Source organism: Schistocerca piceifrons, chromosome 3 (assembly GCF_021461385.2).
Source record: "Schistocerca piceifrons isolate TAMUIC-IGC-003096 chromosome 3, iqSchPice1.1, whole genome shotgun sequence".
Lineage (NCBI taxonomy): Eukaryota > Metazoa > Arthropoda > Insecta > Orthoptera > Acrididae > Schistocerca > Schistocerca piceifrons.
In genome coordinates, this window is record NC_060140.1 from 232,382,504 (window position 1) to 232,402,788 (window position 20,285).

The window sequence follows — 20,285 nt, forward strand, 5'->3', positions numbered from 1 at the left end:
GGCTGGTCTTACCGAGCTGTTTCTCCTTTGTTGCAGGCATCGTCAGTATGACGATGAGGAGAGCGGGTGGGCGTGCATGAACTGGTTCGAGTACATGCTGGTGGTGGTGTTGGCCAGCCTACTGCTGCTCGGCGCCCTCACGCTGACCCTCTTCTGGGCGCTGTACTACGCCGGGGGCTTCGCCTGGACCGAGGAGCCCGCCCGCCAGTTCAACCTCCACCCCGTGCTCATGGTCGCCGGGTTCATCACCTTCAGTGGCTTCTGTGAGTACGCCGCGGACCCGGAGCTAGTGCCGGCAGTCTTCGAGACACTCACTCTATCACAACTTACAGTCCAACCGCAAAATATGGCTAATTTCCTAGAATGATTGCGTATCGAAGTGGCGGGGTCCAAACGATACATATCGAACGTGCTATCGTAAATCGATCATGCGACTCTGGTGGCGGGCGTTATGAGTATGTTGACGGTGGTCGCTACAGCAACGACAAAAGAAGAGCGTTACAAAAATACTTTTAATAAAGGAGACGACTTACCTTACCCGTCGTCGGCGTTGGAATCATGTGAAAGTCCATTACGGTGGTCTGGATGGATAATTTGGCAGAGTCGAACCATGTATGCTTCCTGATACTCGTTCATTTTCCGCACTGTCGACAATAAAACTGTAAACGGTATTCCAGCATCGAAATTGTTCCTACGAAGTTTTACACACTTCGCACCGCCACAGTCTCCACAGTCTCTTCTTTCCTCGTCGAGTAGTACTCCATATTTGCGATAAAAAGTAGAACAATTTTCTACACTGGATAAATGTGGAATTAGATTTTTCCATGTGAGAGAATCCGCGGAAGAAACGTCGAGAACACCAGACATCCAACTCACTAACCACATAAATCGTCTGGTATTCCCTAGCAATTCACAAATAATTCGCGGAGGTGTGTAATTTAGAGCAACGAAGGAAACGACGGGAAACATACAAAAATGACGATCACAAATAACTGATCACAACGCCCGCCACCAGAGTCGCATGATCGATTTACGATCGCACGTTCGATGTGTATCGTTTGGACACCGCAACTTCAATAGGCAATCATTCTTAGAAATTACCAAAATATGAGACGTGACCGTTCAAGTGGAGTTGCCGCGGCTGCTTCGCGCCTCTCTCACACAACCAATCACGTAACGTGATTTCGTATCGCTTTCTGTGGCAACGCCGCAGTGTTGCCGCAACTTACAGGGGGAGACCACAACATTGGGATCACGGATTTACTTCAAACTTACTGCACCTTAGTAGGCCATTAAAACATCGCAGTGTGCCAGTAGTAAGGTGCAATATACCGGCAATTACGACAAAATCACAAGAGAAGTTTTATGCATCTATTACGTGGCGTATGTACAGGGTGTTTCAAAAATGACCGGTATATTTGAAACGGCAATAAAAACTAAACGAGCAGCGATAGAAATACACCGTTTGTTGCAATATGCTTGGGACAACAGTACATTTTCAGGCGGACAAACTTTCGAAATTACAGTAGTTACAATTTTCAACAACAGATGGCGCTGCAAGTGATGTGAAAGATATAGAAGACAACGCAGTCTGTGGGTGCGCCATTCTGTACGTCGTCTTTCTGCTGTAAGCGTGTGCTGTTCACAACGTGCAAGTGTACTGTAGACAACATGGTTTATTCCTTAGAACAGAGGATTTTTCTGGTTTTGGAATTCCACCACCTAGAATACAGTGTTGTTGCAACAAGACGAAGTTTTCAACGGAGGTTTAATGTAACCAAAGGACCGAAAAGCGATACAATAAAGGATCTGTTTGAAAAATTTCAACGGACTGGGAACGTGACGGATGAACGTGCTGGAAAGGTAGGGCGACCGCGTACGGCAACCACAGAGGGCAACGCGCAGCTAGTGCAGCAGGTGATCCAACAGCGGCCTCGGGTTTCCGTTTGCCGTGTTGCAGCTGCGTTCCAAATGACGCCAACGTCCACGTATCGTCTCATGCGCCAGAGTTTACACCTCTATCCATACAAAATTCAAACGCGGCAACCCCTCAGCGCCGCTACCATTGCTGCACGAGAGACATTCGCTAACGATATAGTGCACAGGATTGATGACGGCGATATGCATGTGGGCAGCATTTGGTTTACTGCCGAAGCTTATTTTTACCTGGACGGCTTCGTCAATAAACAGAACTGGCGCATATGGGGAACCGAAAAGCCCCCTTGTTGCAGTCCCATCGTCCCTGCATCCTCAAAAAGTACTGGTCTGGGCCGCCATTTCTTCCAAAGGAATCATTGGCCCATTTTTCAGATCCGAAACGATTACTGCATCACGCTATCTGGACATTCTTCGTGAATTTGTGGCGGTACAAACTGCCTTAGACGACACTGCGAACACCTCGTGGTTTGTGAAAGATGGTGCCCGGCCACATCGCACGGCCGACGTCTTTAATTTCCTGAATGAATATTTCGATGATTGTGTGATTGCTTTGGGCTATCCGAAACATACAGGAGGCGGCGTGGATTGGCCTCCCTATTCGCCAGACATGAACCCCTGTGACTTCTTTCTGTGGGGACACTTGAAAGACCAGGTGTACCGCCAGAATTCAGAAACAATTGAACAGCTGAAGCAGTACATCTCATCTGCATGTGAAGCCATTCCGCCAGACACCTTGTCAAAGGTTTCGGGTAATTTCATTCAGAGACTACGCCATATTATTGCTACGCATGGTGGATATGTGGAAAATATCGTACTATAGAGTTTCCCAGACCGCAGCGCCATCTGTCGTTGAAAATTGTAACTACTGTAATTTCGAAAGTTTGTCTGCCTGAAAATGTACTGTTGTCCCAAGCATATTGCAACAAACGGTGTATTTCTATCGCTGCTCATTTAGTTTTTATTGCCGTTTCAAATATACCGGTCATGTTTGAAACACCCTGTATCTGTTCTGAGGTACTGGACTTAAAAGTTCATGGTGGTCAATTGATCAGGATTCGAGCTTTGTAAGACCAATGTGTATATGGTGACGGTTCGACTCCCTATCGAACTTCATTATTAATCTTTTTTTTTCCACCACTGGTCATATTATTTAATTTATGACATTGGATAGTTGATATAATGAGGAAAAAGAACGTGTATTTGCATGAAGTTCCAATTTATGTTTTTATGTCTATATGACCAATCCCATCCTGCAACGTGTTGTGGTTCAAATGGTTCAATTGGCTTTGAGCACTATCGGACTCAACATCTGAGGTCATCAGTCCCCTAGAACTTAGAACTACTTAAACCTAACTAACCTAAGGACAGCACACACATCCATGCCCCAGGCAGGATTCGAACCTGCGACCGTAGCAGCAGTGTGGTTCTGGACTGAAGCGCCTAGAACTACTCGGCCACAACGGCCGGCGCCAACGTGTCCTGTCGAGAGCACACATGACGAATAATTGTACATTACTTTTGTGGTATGGCACAATGTGACTTACCATATTACTGATTGTGAATAGTCATTCGCATCATTACTTAACAAGGTTTGACTTGGGCTTGCCAAGACTACCCATGTCCTTGAAAATATAACTGCAAATAGTAAATATTTAAATAACATACGAAATTCACTACAACTTTATGAAAATGCACATAGGATTTTTTTCACTATATTGCCTCTCAAATGCCATATAAATTAAATATGTGACCAGTGATGAAAAAAGTATATAAGGGGCATTCAAACGAAATCCAGTCACTAGTGTAAAGTAACGGTAACGATTTTATTAACTCAAAAATGTAGTTATATGCAGTACACATACTAAAAATAGTCGCCAAAACTGTTGGCACATTTATCCCATTGTGACACTAGCCATTGATTCCATCCTTGAAGAAGCTACTAGGCTGCTGTCGGATGCATGCCTGGAGCCTGTCACACACTTCGTCGTCCGTTGGGAATTGATGTCCCCATTCCAGGAACTCGACAAGCAATGAACCCTTGTGGCCAAAAAAGGAGGACACTATGACCTTACCAGAACTGCTGTGCACGGCCTTTGATTTCTTTGGAGGTGGTGAAGTCGCATGTTTCCACTGCTTGCTCTGACGCTTATTTTCCAGTTCAAAATGGTGACACTATGTTTCGTCACTTGTGACAATATGTGACAGAAAGCAGTATTCATCCTCATGATAATGTTGCAGCTAAAAGACAGTGCCATTCGAGTATTGTGCTGTTCAGTGGTCAGTTGGTGGGGAACCCACTGTGCACAGATTTCTCTATGCATTATGGTGTGGGCGGTGCCCACGTTAATACCCAGTAACCACTGGATTTTGTACATGATGATTCTGTAGTTGTCCAAGACTAAAGCATTCACTTCTGCAACCATTTCCAGTGTAATGACACGATGAGCCTGTCCAGGACGAGCATAGTGTTCCAGTGACTAACGGCCCTCAAGGAATCGTTTGCGCCATTCTACAACACTTGAACTACTCATTGTACACAGTGTTTATCTGCCAATACATTTCACAGCCTACAACTCCCTCTACCACCAAAAATCGAATCATTCCTTGTTGTTCCTACTTACTCGCCTGCATGTAGTGGACGATAACTTGTGTGACCACCTTCTCTTTGGCGTGAAACCGCACTGGTGCTATACAACATCAAATTGTGTGCACGCATCAGTCTCTCTACCAATAGATGGCACCACAATACTCGGAGTTACGTGGTGTCACCATACGTGTGAGACAAAGGTAGATGCTCTGACCAGGTTTCATTTGAATGAACCTCATAGTAACAGCAGTTAATGCTGAAGTACATTTGAAGAGCAGTACTACTGGACAAAGGGTGATTGGAGACAAGTGATTTGGATTGATGAGTGAGGGTAAGCATCTATATCCTGTGGCAATCTGCTGGAGGAATTTGGGTTGGGCAAATGCCTGGATAACATTACCTGCTATCATGTGTTGTGCCAACAGTGAAATATAGAGGTGTAAATGTTACAGTATAAGGGTGTTTATGTTCAGTGTGTGGTTCCTTACTGCACTTCAGAAGAAGATAAATGTAGAAAGATATAAACGTATTTTACAGTATTGTTACTGTGTACAGTAGAGGAGCAGTTCAGAGAGTATGACTGTAGCAATATGACAGTAATCCCTGTCACAAAGCAGCATCTTTGAGTCAGTGGTTTGTGGACAGCAACATTCCTAATATGGGCTGGCCTGCTTAGAGTCCCGATCTGATCCCAAACAACATCTTTTGATGTGTCACGTCAGCTTCGCTCCAGACACCAGTGTCCTACATCACTACTGTATCTGGATGTGGCTCTGGAGGAAGAAAGGGCTACAATTCCTCCATGGACATTGACATCTTACCGAAAGTACTACCATTAATGTTCAAGCCATCATAAAGGCAAAATTTGGACATACCCCATATCTGTGTCGTTAATAAATGTCTACGTACTTTTGATTAGGTGGAATATGGTAGTAGATGATACTCATGACCTATATCTTTCCTCACTTGTGCATTCATTTCCAGTAAATGACTGCCAAGTTGATGGTGGTGAGGGGTACTTCTTTTCTAGATAAAACTCGTAATGTACGGAATGCATTTATAGTTCTTGTATATATAGTCAGATAGTAATGTAACATTCTTAACGTGAAGTCCACTGTTGTCTTTACTCACCAAAAGCTGAAAGATTTTTGGAATAGATGTCCAATCCTGATCAGTTTCTACCACAAGATATTGTGCCAGACATAAACTATGGACTTAAAAGCTGCTTACTGTTTTGTTGCTGCAGCTGTTTGAGAAGTGAGAACCAACCAACCAGTGACTGCAAATAGTGATTAAATCGGAAATTTGTAGGTACTGAAAAAGCTACCTTTTTGTCATGGTGCTTTGTAAGTACACAGGCCTGCTGTAAGACTCCACAGCCACAGTTTTACTTAAAATGCCAATCTTATATAATTTATAAATCTTACTGAATGCTGTAATGCACACCCTGATTTGTGATAGAAGTGTTGACCCTGCTGGTCCTTTCTTCTATTCCTTATTCTTTTTTTGTGGCTATGCACAAGTGCTATATGGTTTCTGATACTGTCTGTGCTTGCCAGGCTGTGAAAAGGATCCTATTCATTTCAAGAATCAGCATGCTGTGTGAGAAATTAAGACTGTTTCCAGTTACAAAAAGAAAGAGAAACAATTTTTTGTTTACTGTGATGGCATATGTGGCCTCATTAGTAGTATCTTACATATACAGATTATTTCAGATGTGACACATATAGATACATATTAAATATTTTTAACAATAATAATTCTGCTTGGAATAGTGAAATCATTGTACATTAACTTTGTCTTCACTTCTTTCAGTAGTCTTAATGTTTGTGGGCTGCTTCAGGCACACACTTGTTTTCTGTCTGATGTCATATTCATATTTTATGTTTGCATAAATAAATTGTGAAGGAGCTCTGTGTCCAATGATAGATCTCAAAAATGTACCTGTACTCACTTGGTAATGCCATATGGTTTACAGGAAAACATTGGTGTGAGAGTAACATGTGATATATTTTCATTCTGTGAAGTTTACAAAATAATTGATAAATTTCATTTTTTTCAAAAGCAAATTAGAGTAACAGTTTGTGATATAAATTTCTTGCACAGAAAAACTAACAATTTTTTTTGTTTCAGCCCTGTTACTGTATCGAATCTGTCGATGCTGCCGTCGCATCTACGTGAAGCTGTTCCACACAATCTTCCATGCTCTTGCCATACCATGCATTGTGGTTGGATTTATAGCAGTACTTGATTCACACAACCTTGCAGATCCACCGATAGCAAACTTCTACTCCCTGCACAGCTGGATGGGGCTGGTTACCATGGGCCTGTTTGCACTGCAGGTAATTATACTTGTAAACACCATTTTAGTAGCTCCTTTTAACTTCATCAATGAACTGGCACTAGCACATACGTGAACTAATTTTAAAAACAACATGTTAAGGGAAAAGGGAAAGATTGATGCTGATAGGTACAGTCAATACATACTGCAGAGCGCATCAGAACTTACTCCTTATTGAAGAATTGTTGTAGGTACTTAATATAGAATTTTTTACTTTTTCAAGCAAATCGCTTTATTGATAAGTAACAACTGTGTATATGCTTATCATGTCAATGGGTGGATAAAGGTTTGAAAAATGTAATGCAAACAGCCTCCATTACCTCAGCAATCACAGCATTTTAGTATCGACAAACACCAGCTTGCTAACAGCTCTGCAGTAAACACTCGTCAGATAATGCAGCCTATCTTGTTTTGATACTGTGATCATCTTTTGTCTATTGCATTTCTACATTGCCATCAGCTGTACAAAGTGGTTTCATTAAAATCTGGCAAGTTATGGAGATGATAACTAGTTGTTAATTCTAGCTAAATCTTTCACTACTAAAGAACTGATACAGTTGAGATGTGTTTGTTATGCAGAAAATAATAGAGAGATGTGATTTCAGATTTTCCTGGTGTATGATAATATTGAACTCTTCTCAGGTGTTCAGTGTGATAGTGTCGTCTAAACATAGTGGTATTTTGGCAAGTTAATTTGTTGGCAACTTCAGGCAATTCTGATGACTGATTAACTATTAAAGCTTTGGACTCAAGTTTGAATGCACTCAAAATACAATGTCAGTATGTTAGAAGATCCATTTATGTCATATCAACTGAAAAATTAAGATGACACCATGTAGGTTAGCCACATCTACATTAGCAATTTCCCGATCCTGGTGGTGGCAGCTTAGTGACTGAGGAATGTGGTTTGTATTCCAATTACTCACTTCCTCCAGCATTTCACATCCTTGACTAGGCCCCAGAATAGTGTTAGTTGCTCTGTTAGTAAGACATTAAACAAGCTCCCATCTATCATAAAGCAATAAATTGGGAATCCTTATAAATTCAAAAGAAAACAGGAACTATACATCAGTACCTACTGTTTCTACAAATTATTTGAATATCTCGATTCAGGGTTTAGAAAGTGCTGTTAACTACACAGCAAGTATAACTGTTTGTTATAAAACTCCAGTATTTTTAGATGTAAAAACTGTTTTGTTTGAAAGTTCCATTGTAACTGAGTAAATATTAAGCTACTAATAGCAGATGGCGAGCAGTTATATAGTAAAACCGTGGAGGGAGCACCCTTTTTCAAGGTAGTAAATTTCTTACCAATTTACTTGATGAGATTTAGATGACATAAGTGTGAATAGCATTAAGAAATATATTGATAGTCTGTTGTTAATACAGTAAAGCAGATTAAGTTGTTGTCTTACATTAATGTGTATCTTGACTTGTTCCACACCCATGAAGGTTCTCCTTCTCAATTGGATCTATGGAACATTATGGATAGACACATAGAAACATGGATGTATGTATGTTTGTTTGTTTGTTTGTTTGTTTGCTTGTTTGCTTGTTTGTATGTATGTATGTATGTATGTATGTATGTATGTGAGCAGCAGTCATTAGGATCACCTGAGGATAGTAACAAATCAGTTTGCAGAAATGTCTCACCATCTACATGACACCACTGTCTGAGAACCTGCAAAGAGATCAAAGTTGAAATTGTTCATAAATTTCAAAAAGAATTTTGGATTCTCTAGGAATGTTTTCAAATGTTCTGGAATAAGAAGTAATGTGTTTTACAATTATCTCGGGTGTTCATGAATGAGCTTTTGTGCATTGCAACTCAAAATTCCCATTATAAAGTTCTGAAACTTTTGAGTTCTGAGAATATATAAGCTGAAATAATGACCCTGTTACGTTATTACAATAGTAAGCAAGAATTCAGTGTGAATATTTAAGTGAGAGTTTTATAAAAAGCTGATATTTCATGAGTTAGTGATTTTTCTATGATAGTTATAGCTCTGAATCTATAATAAATGAATTACTAAAATTTAGTAAGTTTTAGGTATAAAGTGTCACATGCAAAACTCATGCATAAATATTGCCATTTATGTTTCTGTATACAAGTCATGTTGGTACAGTTCTTGAGTTTATCATATTAGTGATGCGTATTTGAAGTGCTTGTCAAACAAGCCTAAGTTTTTAATTTTATTCCTATCAGTTACACAAAATTTTAAAAGGGAGTCATTTTGACTTTTTTTTCACTAAAGGTATTTGTGTCATTTTTAAGTAAATCATGGATGTAATATTGTATATTTATTGTACCCCATTGTGCTGCATGATGCAGCACAGTGACAGAAAACAATGGACTCCTCTTCATAAGCAATGGGTGCAACCTACCATCTTCCCATTCTGATTTAGGCTGTCTGTGAATTGCTTGTAATCACATCAGGCAAGTAATAAAGGAGTCTTTAAAAAAACATGTGTCTACTTTCTTCCCCAGTCCTCTCCAGCTGAGCTAGTGCTGTCTCAAATTCTCAGATGAGTATGATGCTCTAGTTAAACATTCATTTGTATTCTACCTTCTGTCATTTTGTACTAGATACAAAATTTTTTATCAGTAGCAATTATAAATACACAGTTATGTGAATGGCCATAGGTGAAACTTCTAATAAACAATATAAAGTAATTTATAGTAATGAAGTTATTAGGGAATCTTTACACTGAATTATGAAAGATGTGAGTGAAGTGTTGTATAATATTCATATACATGCAAGTTTCAGCTCAGATGGCAAACCAGTACAAAGAAAAGAAGGGTAGGCTGAGACATATTTGAAGACAATATTACTGAAGGGGAAGACAGGATAGATAAATATAAAGCAGAGATGTAATACTGCAACAAGAAATTGACAGACCACCCTCAGAATGATTGAATCCTTGGCCCTCCTCAGCCCAACAAGCCACGTTCCCCGCTGTCAGTCTCCATGTGAAGGATGGCTACATCGGTACCTCCACGCTTATGAAACTTACTGACCACCACAATACCTCCACTTTGACAGCTGCCACCCATTCCATATCAAGAATTCCCTTCCATATTGCTTAGCCGCATGTGGTCATGCCATCTGTAATGAGGAGCAGTCCCTCTCCATATGTGCCTAGGATTTCACTGAGACTTTCAACTGCTGAAATTGCCTTCCCACTTTATCCAGAAACAAGTCTCCTGTGCTTTATCTCCCGATTCCTCAGATACTCATTGCCTGACCAAACAGAGCACCCGCCTCATGACTCATTGTGATCCAGGACTTGAGCAGCTGATCACATTCTCTGCCAGGATTCTGACTACCTCTCACCATTACCTGAGCTGAGATATATCCTCCTCACTACCTTACCCACCCCATCCACAGCTGTATTCCTCCACCCACCCAAACTATGCAGTATCCTTGTCTGGTGTCTGTTCATATGAGTGACCATCACCAAATTGTGGCCAAGAGACAGCAGGACCATCCAGCTGCTGAGCATGCCACTGAACACAATGTGTGTGACTTCAAAAATTGCTTCACAGCTGTGTCATCTGCATTCTTCCCAGCAACACCAGCTTTTCTCAATTTCATAGCTGTGAACTTGCCCTGCACTATAATTTTCCTTCCTGTAACACTCTTGAGCTCAACTGAGTGAGGTATTCATCCTTAAAAATCTTTGACCATGTACACACTGATGTAAGGAATGTAATTAACTTCAAACACAAACTGAAATCACTCCTTCTCCATTGAAAGATTTCTGAATGTTTAGTTGTATGGTGTCTTGGTCTCTGTGCATGTGTTTGAGAGGGGGAGAGATAAATTAAACAGAGTTAACTATAAATTACTATATGAATATGGAACACAATATAAATTAATATTTTTTGAATGATTTCTTGAAACCTTCAGCTGCCATTCTCTTTATTTCCTGTAAGATTGTACAATTTTGGCCATGGGCCATTTCAAGTATCTAAAACAGAAGTATCATACATTGGATACATTAGTGACACTTGTGATTTTGATGTAGTAATGAGTCATACCTGGAGATAAACTAGGCGCACATTAGCGCATTATAACTTACTATATGGATGATTTTTTTAGTAGCAGATTATGTCATATACGTCGTTGCTCCTATGACATCATGTTATGCTCATAAAATAATTAGTGGTGTTCACGCTATTTTAGGAGTACTTTTGAGCAGTTGTTGCAAAGCTCTTTTGTATAACATACTTAATACTAGGAAGATTATAATTATTTTACAGAAATTTGCTACCTAACCTGCATATGCTTTTGTTCTTACTTACATTCAGTTATCGTAAATCATTGGTGTAAATATGACTGTATGTAATTCCTTTAAAATAACTTGTAAATATTTGTTTTGTTACTGTAGGAGCATGTCATTTTTGAACAGTTGGTACAAATATCTTATATACCACTTTTATCACAGTATTCTAATGAAACAGTACTGAGAACTACAAGAGTCGAGTAAAACTGTATTATGGTTGCATTTTATGAGCATAACATGATTTCATAGGAGCAAAGTCATATATGACATAATCTGCTACTAAAAAATCATCCATAAAGTCAGTTATAATGCACGCCTAGTGTATCTTCAGATATGACTTGTTCCTACATCAAATCACAATTGTCACTAATGTAGCCAATGTATGATACTTCCATTTTAGATACTTGAAAATGGCGTAAGGCCAAAATTGTACAATGATACAGGAAATAAAGAGAATGGCAGCTGAAGGCTTCAAGAAATCTTTCAAACAATTCATCACAGCTGCAGACCCTATCACACTGAAAACTATAAATTAATACTTTTGTGTCCACTATTGGACTACATCTCACATTATTTTTTTCTGGTATGGCTCCAATGTCAGACAGTTTCTGACAAATTTCCATTATTGTGCTATAAATAAGAGTTGGGGAGAACACAGTAGGTAGAAAAATTAGATGGGAAAGGCTTAAGAAATCATGTACCGTATATGGGGAGCATGTAGGCATATTTTCCATTGAGAAGATGTACTATAATTGTGAAACTGGTGTCTTCCGTATCACAGTTAGTGGTCAAATAATGATCCATGAAACATGCAAATAATTAAACTAAATGCTGTCATTTGGGTTATTGAAGTACTGAATGATGTATACTTCTGAATCTAAATAGAAATATTAATTTACAGTATTAAAAATGGTGTTTTATTGTAACAGAATTTTCACACTACTGTAAGAGCAAGATGAATTCTGTTGCCTCTTCGGTGTAGAAACTGCACACTTGTAGATTCCTTTTGGCAGGGATGTAACTGAAATATTTATTGTAGGTTGCTGTTCAAATTGTGAATCAAAAATACTGTCAGATTTGCAACACTATTTGTTATTTATCTAGACTAAAAACATACAATGAATGAATTTTTAGTCTGCAGTGGAGTATGTATTAATATGAACCTTCCAGGCAGATTAAAACTGTATGTCAGACTGGTACTCAAACCCAACACCTCTGCCTTTAGTGGGCAAGTGCTCTACCAAATGAAATATCTGAACATGACTTGTTACCTGTCCTCACAGCTTTACTTCCTACAATACCTCATCTCCTACTATCGACACTTCATAGAAGTTTTGCTGCAAAACTTATGGGAATGAGATTTTCACTCTGCAGCGGAGTGTGCGCTGATATGAAACTTCCAGGCAGATTAAAGCTGTGTGCCCGACCGAGACTCGAACTCGGCCCTGGCAGAAGTAAAGCTGTGAGTACCAGGCGTGAGTCTTGCTTCGGTAGCTCAGTTGGTAGAGCACTTGCCCACGAAAGGCAAAGGTCCCGAGTTCGAGTCTCGGTCGGGCACACAGTTTTAATCTGACAGGAAGTTTCAAAACTTATGGGGCTGGCACTTCTGGAAGAAAGGACCTTGTGGAGACACGGCTTAGTCACAGCCTGGGAGAATTGTTTCCACAATGAATATTCACTTGCAGGCTCTGGCTAAGCCACATCTCTGGAATATCCTTTCTTCCAGGAGTGCTTGTCCTGCAAGTTTCTGTAGCAGAACTACTGTGAAGTCTGGAAGGTATAAGATGAGGTACTGATGGATGTAAAGCTGTGAGGATGGGTCATGCTCGGGTAGCTCAGTTGGTAGAGTACTTGCCCATGAAAGGCCAAGTTCTCAAGCTCAAGACCTCATCTGGCAACAGTTTTAATCTGCAAAAAAACCTGATATATGTGCCGTCTAGGTACATAATAAATTTTATTGTAGATAACTAATCATGGTTGTCTCCTCTGTTGAAAATACTTTCTCTAAGTATCTACTTTCAGGTTAGACCAAATGGTTTCCTGTTGTATACATGCAAGTCACAAGCATGTGTGTGCTGAGTCAGGGCTGTTTGGTGGAAAAAAATTGTTAAAAATGAAAGCAATATTTAATATACATACAAAATTAAGGGTGACTGTGTTGATGAAAATTTGAAATAAACTGAATCTGCATAAAGTGTGAATAATGTACTTTACACTAAGCTTTAATGCCTACATATCGAGTTTAAATGCTTATTTACTTCTAGTGTAGTTCGTACAATTTGTAGAAAGGATAGTTACATTTTAGTAATCTGTAGAACAGATGATTAATATTACTGCTTGTTCCAGTTTGTTGTAGGCTTCTTCAGCTTCCTGATCTTGCTGTGCTGTGAAGGTGCAACAGCAGCATTCCGAGCTTCTCTAGTACCCATACACGCATCCTTTGGCATAACAACTTTCATGCTGGCTGTAGCGACATGCCTTACAGGTCTCACAGAGAAGGCCTTCTTTAAGCTTAGGTATGTATTCCAGAGTGTGAAAGTGTATTTTATCTACAGGAAAGGGACTAATCTGTCTTTACTTTCTATTTGCTACAGTCCAAATAAATTATTACCAATGTTTTAAAAAAGACACACGTGGAACACAATATTAACTTTATGTCAGAATAGGATAACATTTACAAGCTGTGAAGTTAAATTTAGAAAATTATCTTTCTGCTTCGTAGACAAATCTTGAAGCTTTCTTAATAGCTTCATACTGCATTTTTGTGCAATGTGATATGATTCTATTTGAAAAGTAGATATTTCAGCTATCTGCCATCTATTTGAAAAATAGTTTGCATCTTAAAAGCGTCATGAATTATTAGTGTCATATAAGTATCAAATGTGAAAACTTCAAAATCTTCTTAAAAATTACCTGAGAATGTCACAGTAGCACATTCTTAGCTCCATGTTTAGTACAAACATTCACATCATTGTCATAAACAAATAATCTTTCCAAACTTCCCATGTGCCTTTAGTAAGGTGGAATGGCATACTGCTACTATTAAAGTCCTTATTCCAAATGAACACATACAATCTGTCCAGTCAACTGGTTAAGCAATAGAATGTTGCTTAAAAGTAGACTTCGTCTGCATAGATGTATTACAGAAAAGGAATGAAATGTGAGGGACAAGACTGATGTCATGCCTACAATTTTGCAGGTAAAACACACACATTTTTAGAAGCAGCCCTCTTAAAATAACAAAATGGTAGATAGAAGCAGAAATTATAAATTGCTATTAAGTTCCGTTACACGGATATGTTAACAATAGTTTCGCATTGAGCAAAAATAATAATAAATTGCTGCTGCTATACTTAATTTACACTACAATGACAAGATATAAAACTTCGTCATATGTTATGTGTGAAAAGCTAAAAGTTAAAAAAGAAAGAAATGTTCACTGGTGTATTGTTATTAAAAATGGTGGGAAATGGTACACACAAGAATAGTTCTGAAATTAATAGGAATACGCTACCCAATAGTGGGTATAATTTAATGTCTGTGCATTTCGTCATTAATGATTCTGTTCATTACATTTCATAAAATTTGAATCGATTAATGTCTTCCATTTATTCCCAATATTTGGTCTTAACCTAATCCATATTATTTTGATTTCCTTCTGAAAAGGCCTCCTTTGCCACTAGTTTATTTAACAATTCCTTTCCAAAGTAGCTTTCTTTACTTGTGCATTTATATCTCTGATATTTGGGGTAAATCACCTTTTTAGTTATTTGTTATTTACTGACAAGTTTTCCTCATTTTTGTTTCTGTGTTGAGATTTTAATGTCTGCTCTGTCTTTTTCAATCTTCCTTCAGTCCTTTATCCTGATCTGGGAACAGTAGGTCCACTTACTGTGTGGCACATTAATTGCAGTCTACAGATTGCTTCTAGTCTTCAAATTATCCATCATAATCAACTTTCTATTCTCGTACTTTGTCTACAGTGGCCATATGTATCAGATGACTAGTTTTTTTTTAACCCTTATTACTACTCTAACCTAAACATTTTCTGTTCCTGCTTTGTCACTTTCACTTTGGTTGTGGAGGTAGAAATATATTGTTTCCTGAAGTTCAAATTATCATATTTAATTCTGTTTCTTTTATTCTGTAACCTTCTCAGGTATCACTGGTTAATTTAGTTCCCATAACTATTATAATACATATTATTTACTTGTGACTTGCATCATAGCCACAGTAGACAATGTTATCAACTTTGCATAAATTAAAATAAAGAGAACAAAAGCTATTACATTGGTCATCAGAAATGATGATTGATGTTCTGAAATTACTGGTGAGTTTTAATGGTTGTTATTTATAATTTATTTCCCTGACATTTCAGTTTCTGTTAACTTTCTTTTATTCTTAATGATTTTCCAAACCTCCATTTTTTCCTCTAGTAATTTCTATACTGGACACTTTTATTCTTATGTTACTTTAACTGTCATTAGCATATATACATTACATTTATGCACATATCAATTATCAATTTGCAGCACCAATTACCAGAATTTGCCTGAGGAGGCTGTCATAGTGAACGCACTTGCCATAGTGCTTTCAGTCAGCGCAGTTGTTGTTGGCTACATCGTCATGAGGGATGACTTCCGTTACCGTGGTCGTATTCTGATTACATCAGATGGAGATCTATGAAGATCTTAACACTTCTCATAAGCTTCTCATGTGATATTCAGAAAACTATTTACAAGGAATATAAATTGAGATTTCATATTTTCATTCATAAGAACACTTTTGATTAAGTGATTGTATTGAGCAATGCTCAAATAAAAACATTTTTGTTACACTTCTTGCCTGTTCTCTGATTCTGATTACTCTCTTGTGGAAATACTCAGATTTCTCTTACTTTATGGTATGTATCAGCCCTAAATCAGCTTACTAACTTCACTGCACAGCAGATGGCACTCTCAAGGTGATGGTACACAGCACTGAATGCATTTGGTATTAGTCTGTCACACAGCCTTCTAACAATAACCTGTTGCTTTTCAGTCACAGTGGACACCTAACGTCATTAATTCATCTTTCTTCATTCCATCATGGTGGAAACTGAATTCAGTTTTTTAAAGTAACAATTTCATGTTTGCCTATCTTTCCTGTTTATAATTATAATTTAATACTGTTTTCTTATGCACCCTTGTTTTTTCCTCTTTTTAAGTAACACCAAATTAAATGTATCAGATGCAAGAGTTCAGGTAAATCGGTCATTTACTAGAGTTAGTTCCTATCAGCATTTGCAGAAAGCAATATATGACTTTCATATCAAGAAAAAAATAGTTTTATCTTCCACAGTGATAGTTAAAACTAAGTATTAATGACCAGCTTAGAAAATTACCTTAGGCCGGTAACAGTTACTGACAAGATAAGAATTCGACAGAGCTATGCAAGTTCTGGAAAGGTAACTGTTACTTGTCATTTGAAGTATTTGCCAGAAAAACATTTTACTTTCTGTCTGCTAGTGCTTAGTGATTTATATTTTCTCAAAAAGTTGCTATGTTTAGTGAGATATCAACTTCTAAGAACTCTGCCAGAAATTCACATGCATATCATTCAGTATATTTTGAGTCGTTATCCAAGAATACTAAGAAAATGAAAAATCTTTAATTCAGAGAGCATTAATAGGTGTCATTACAGCATCTGCTGGCTATGGATTCAAGACATCTGAATTTTTTCACAGTGAAATTGTGTTTTAGTAAAGAACAGGACACTATATTTCCAAGTCAAACATAACTCATCAGCCTGTTTTCATATTGAAAAATGTTTGCATGTAATTAACATACAACAAATATATCTCAGTTATTACCAAGGGTCTGTGAATGAACCACTGAGTAGCTGTATTACTCTTGCAGTGATCTATGCCTAGCATAATACTGGTTTCATCCGTCAGCAAACACCAAAGGCGTCAGGCTAATGGAGCGGTACCAAAAAAGACTTACAGGTGACAGTCAAAGTTACGCAATATTGCCATTTGCAAAAGAGATTTTTTGGTTTTTCTCAGTTTCTGTAATTTTCTTGTTCTCAAAATTTAAAAACATAAAATGAAAGTATTTCATAATTTGAAGGTTTTATTATATCTCCCTAATAGACCTGATTTATTTATTTTTAGAGGCTCTGGGGCAATTCTTCAGTACCTGTCACATTTTTGTTTATTTTGTATTATGCTGCTTCGGCAGCAGTATACAGGTATGAAAGACCAATATAGTCTAACATGACCTTAATTCGTATCAGTCTAAATCATAATGTCATTTATTATGTTTTATTCACGAGAGACTGAAGTTTGTTTTCTGTCCTCCTGTGGAAACACTTACGTGATACGTTAGCACAAATGCAAAACACCCATTACAAACTTGCTGTTGTTTGAACCATGTTTATGCTTGTGTGTTGTCTCACAGGGTTCCTGCATGGTGTGGCATGTGCACAAATTTATGTTTGTTTCTCTGTGTGCTTTCAGCTCTAAGTATTCGGAGATGCCTGAGGAAGGGATAATCATGAATGCTCTGGCTATGGTGTTGGTAGCTTTGGGGATACTTCTGTCTTACGCTGTGCGGAGGGAACCATTCCGCACACAAGTTAAGACTTTCGTCACTGAACGACTGTAGACTAGTTTTACAATACGTTATTTGGACTGAATTGTTTCACTGCTGTAATCTAATGTCACAGAAGCTTTGTAGGTTCAGTTGTTCCTACGCTGTATTGGAAGGAAAAAAAATTCTTTAACTGTTCAATCCAGAAATAGTGAACCATTAGAATTTTTATACATTTTCTTATCAAGATTGTCAGTCTTATCTTCATAACAGTGGACAGTGCCCTTTTTAACAGTGTACAAGCTGAAAGGACCAAAAAGGATATATTCTGTGTACAAAGACATTTTATTCCTGCTAAGGTACCTTATTATTATCCATACCATTTTTATAGACATTCTGTGTGTTCTAGCATAGTCACTTTTTATTACTTCGGTGCAGATAATCAGTCTTGTATATCGTTTTATAAATCATGCCTTTGTACATAAGCTTTGTAGTTAATAAGGAAAAATACTGACATACATTTGTGTACATGATCCATTTATATATATACACAAAAATTCAGATCTGTGCAAATGCGTGCATGAGTGTTGTATTTAAATAACTTGCTCTAAATATAGAGAAAAGTTAATGAGCAGTATGACTGAATATTAAAAGTAATTTGTTGTTATTGTTTGATGGCAGAAAATTTTAGAAAACTATAAATGTTAATTACACCTAACATATTTTGCACACTTGTGCAAAGTTCGAAATATTTGTCTTTGGAGCAGATTCTTTTTTTTTAAAAAAAGAAATCTGTTCTATGATTACATCTTTCCTCATATTGTCTGCGTCACAAAAAGTTTTTAATTTTACCTCTGCCATCATTGTTATCTTTTTAAATCTTTTGGTGTGAAGATACCACGAGTGTTGACTTGACAGAACACATAAAGAATTCGGTCAAGTAAGGAATTCTATTATTCAGATTTTTGTTATTGAGATATCAGATTAATGTATGAAAGAAATAATAGATTTACATTTATGCTATAATTATTACATCGAAGCATTCAAAATGATAAGTGTTATTGGAGTATAAAAAGTTTCATATGTAACCTGAAGAAGTTTGACATTAAAGTATTAAAAAAACTACCGTATTTTAGAAGTTCTTTGTCTGCTCACTGTCAATTACAAACAGCTATTTTTGAACTTTGATAAAGTCAAATGTAATGTGTATTACATGCTTATAAAGGATGCTAACATCCATTTAAAACTCAGTTTCTATACGTCAGACAACAAGTGTTTTGTTTCTACAGGAATTGTATAAGATACCATTTACTCATAACACAGTGAACTCACCACTGGGATTATTTACAAGCTTAAAATATGGTGTGATTAATATCATGACAGTGGCACGGAGTGTAAGTTATGAACTTCTGATAAAAAGAAACATTGAAAAGCATTTGCAAGTTTTAAACACAACATGAACATGAAGAAACCAAATCACTTGAACAAATAACAAATCTTGCATTGTATTAATATAACTTAATTATGTGCTTAAAAGTACCTCAAAATTAGCATTGTGTGCATTTTGATCTTTTCTGGGATGGCAGCAAGAATTGCATTCAATTTCCACACTATACTATGAGATCTGGAGATGATATTTATTTGCACTACACTGTACATATATTGGTGAAACATGTATAGTGTATTCATTCTAAACCTTGTTTTCATGCAATGGTATGATATGGTATGCCTTCATAAAACTACTCCTCCTCCTCCTCCTCCTCCTCCCACTCCTCCTCTCCCCTTCCCTGTCCTCGTTATTCTTATTTGCTGCAATCGTCGTCACCACCAGCAGCACTACCCTAGTTTCCAGAGAACCATAACTTCAGACTTTTAATGTTATCCTAGCATTTGAACAGAACAGTAATGTCTGACTAAAATTTTAATGAAAGTTATTCTGTCTCATAATATTAACATCCCTCATCTATTGTCTGATTGGGAACAACAAATGTTGAACAGTGTTAGAGAACCACTACATACTGCACCTCGTGAAAGAATTCACAACCACTGAAATGCATACATACATTTGGAAGACCAACTCTGAAATAAAATTCTACAAGGAAGACACAAAGGAGGTTCTCAAACAGAACGGTAAATCATTTGTGAAACATACAATAAATCTCTTTTGATAATATTTACACAAGGACAAATATCACACAGAACCAAAAGAAAAACTATGTATAGGTAAGTTGCATTATGTAAAGATTTTTTGAACACAGTCATTATTAAAATGACTAAAAGCTAAGTGGCATGGATATGTGTGCAATTACCTTTAAAGACTGATTGGTTTCAATTATAAATAGTTATAATAGGTCATCCCAACTGCTTTTAATAATCATGAAACAGTTTCAAATTTCCTCAATTGAAGCCTCTTGCACCTATTCTCAATGCTCTTGGTGACAGTACATTATGCTGTCTCAGTCTACTCTTATGAATAAAATGAGTCTTTTTGTATGAATGATGTCCTCTCAATCACACTGTGTACAGGAAACTTTGACTATTGTGTATTCTTGCTTCTCAC

At 37.5% G+C, this 20,285-nt stretch overlaps 1 protein-coding gene across 3 annotated transcripts in view; it reads left to right on the plus strand.

Moving 5' to 3' along the window:
• LOC124787819 (transmembrane ascorbate-dependent reductase CYB561) overlaps positions 1-18,850 on the plus strand; it is a 283,476-nt gene extending 264,626 nt beyond the window's left edge. For 2 of the 3 annotated variants that reach the window (XM_047254751.1, XM_047254749.1), the window contains exons 2-5: positions 37-263; positions 6,659-6,867; positions 13,500-13,669; positions 15,686-15,990. In XM_047254751.1, the coding sequence (XP_047110707.1) occupies positions 37-263; positions 6,659-6,867; positions 13,500-13,669; positions 15,686-15,839 (760 nt within the window). In that variant the 3' untranslated portion in view covers positions 15,840-15,990. Of the gene's footprint in view, positions 1-36; positions 264-6,658; positions 6,868-13,499; positions 13,670-15,685; positions 15,991-17,652 lie in introns of those variants that run through there. The other variant, XM_047254750.1, reaches the window with a different exon arrangement.
• Positions 18,851-20,285: the final 1,435 nt, after the last annotated feature.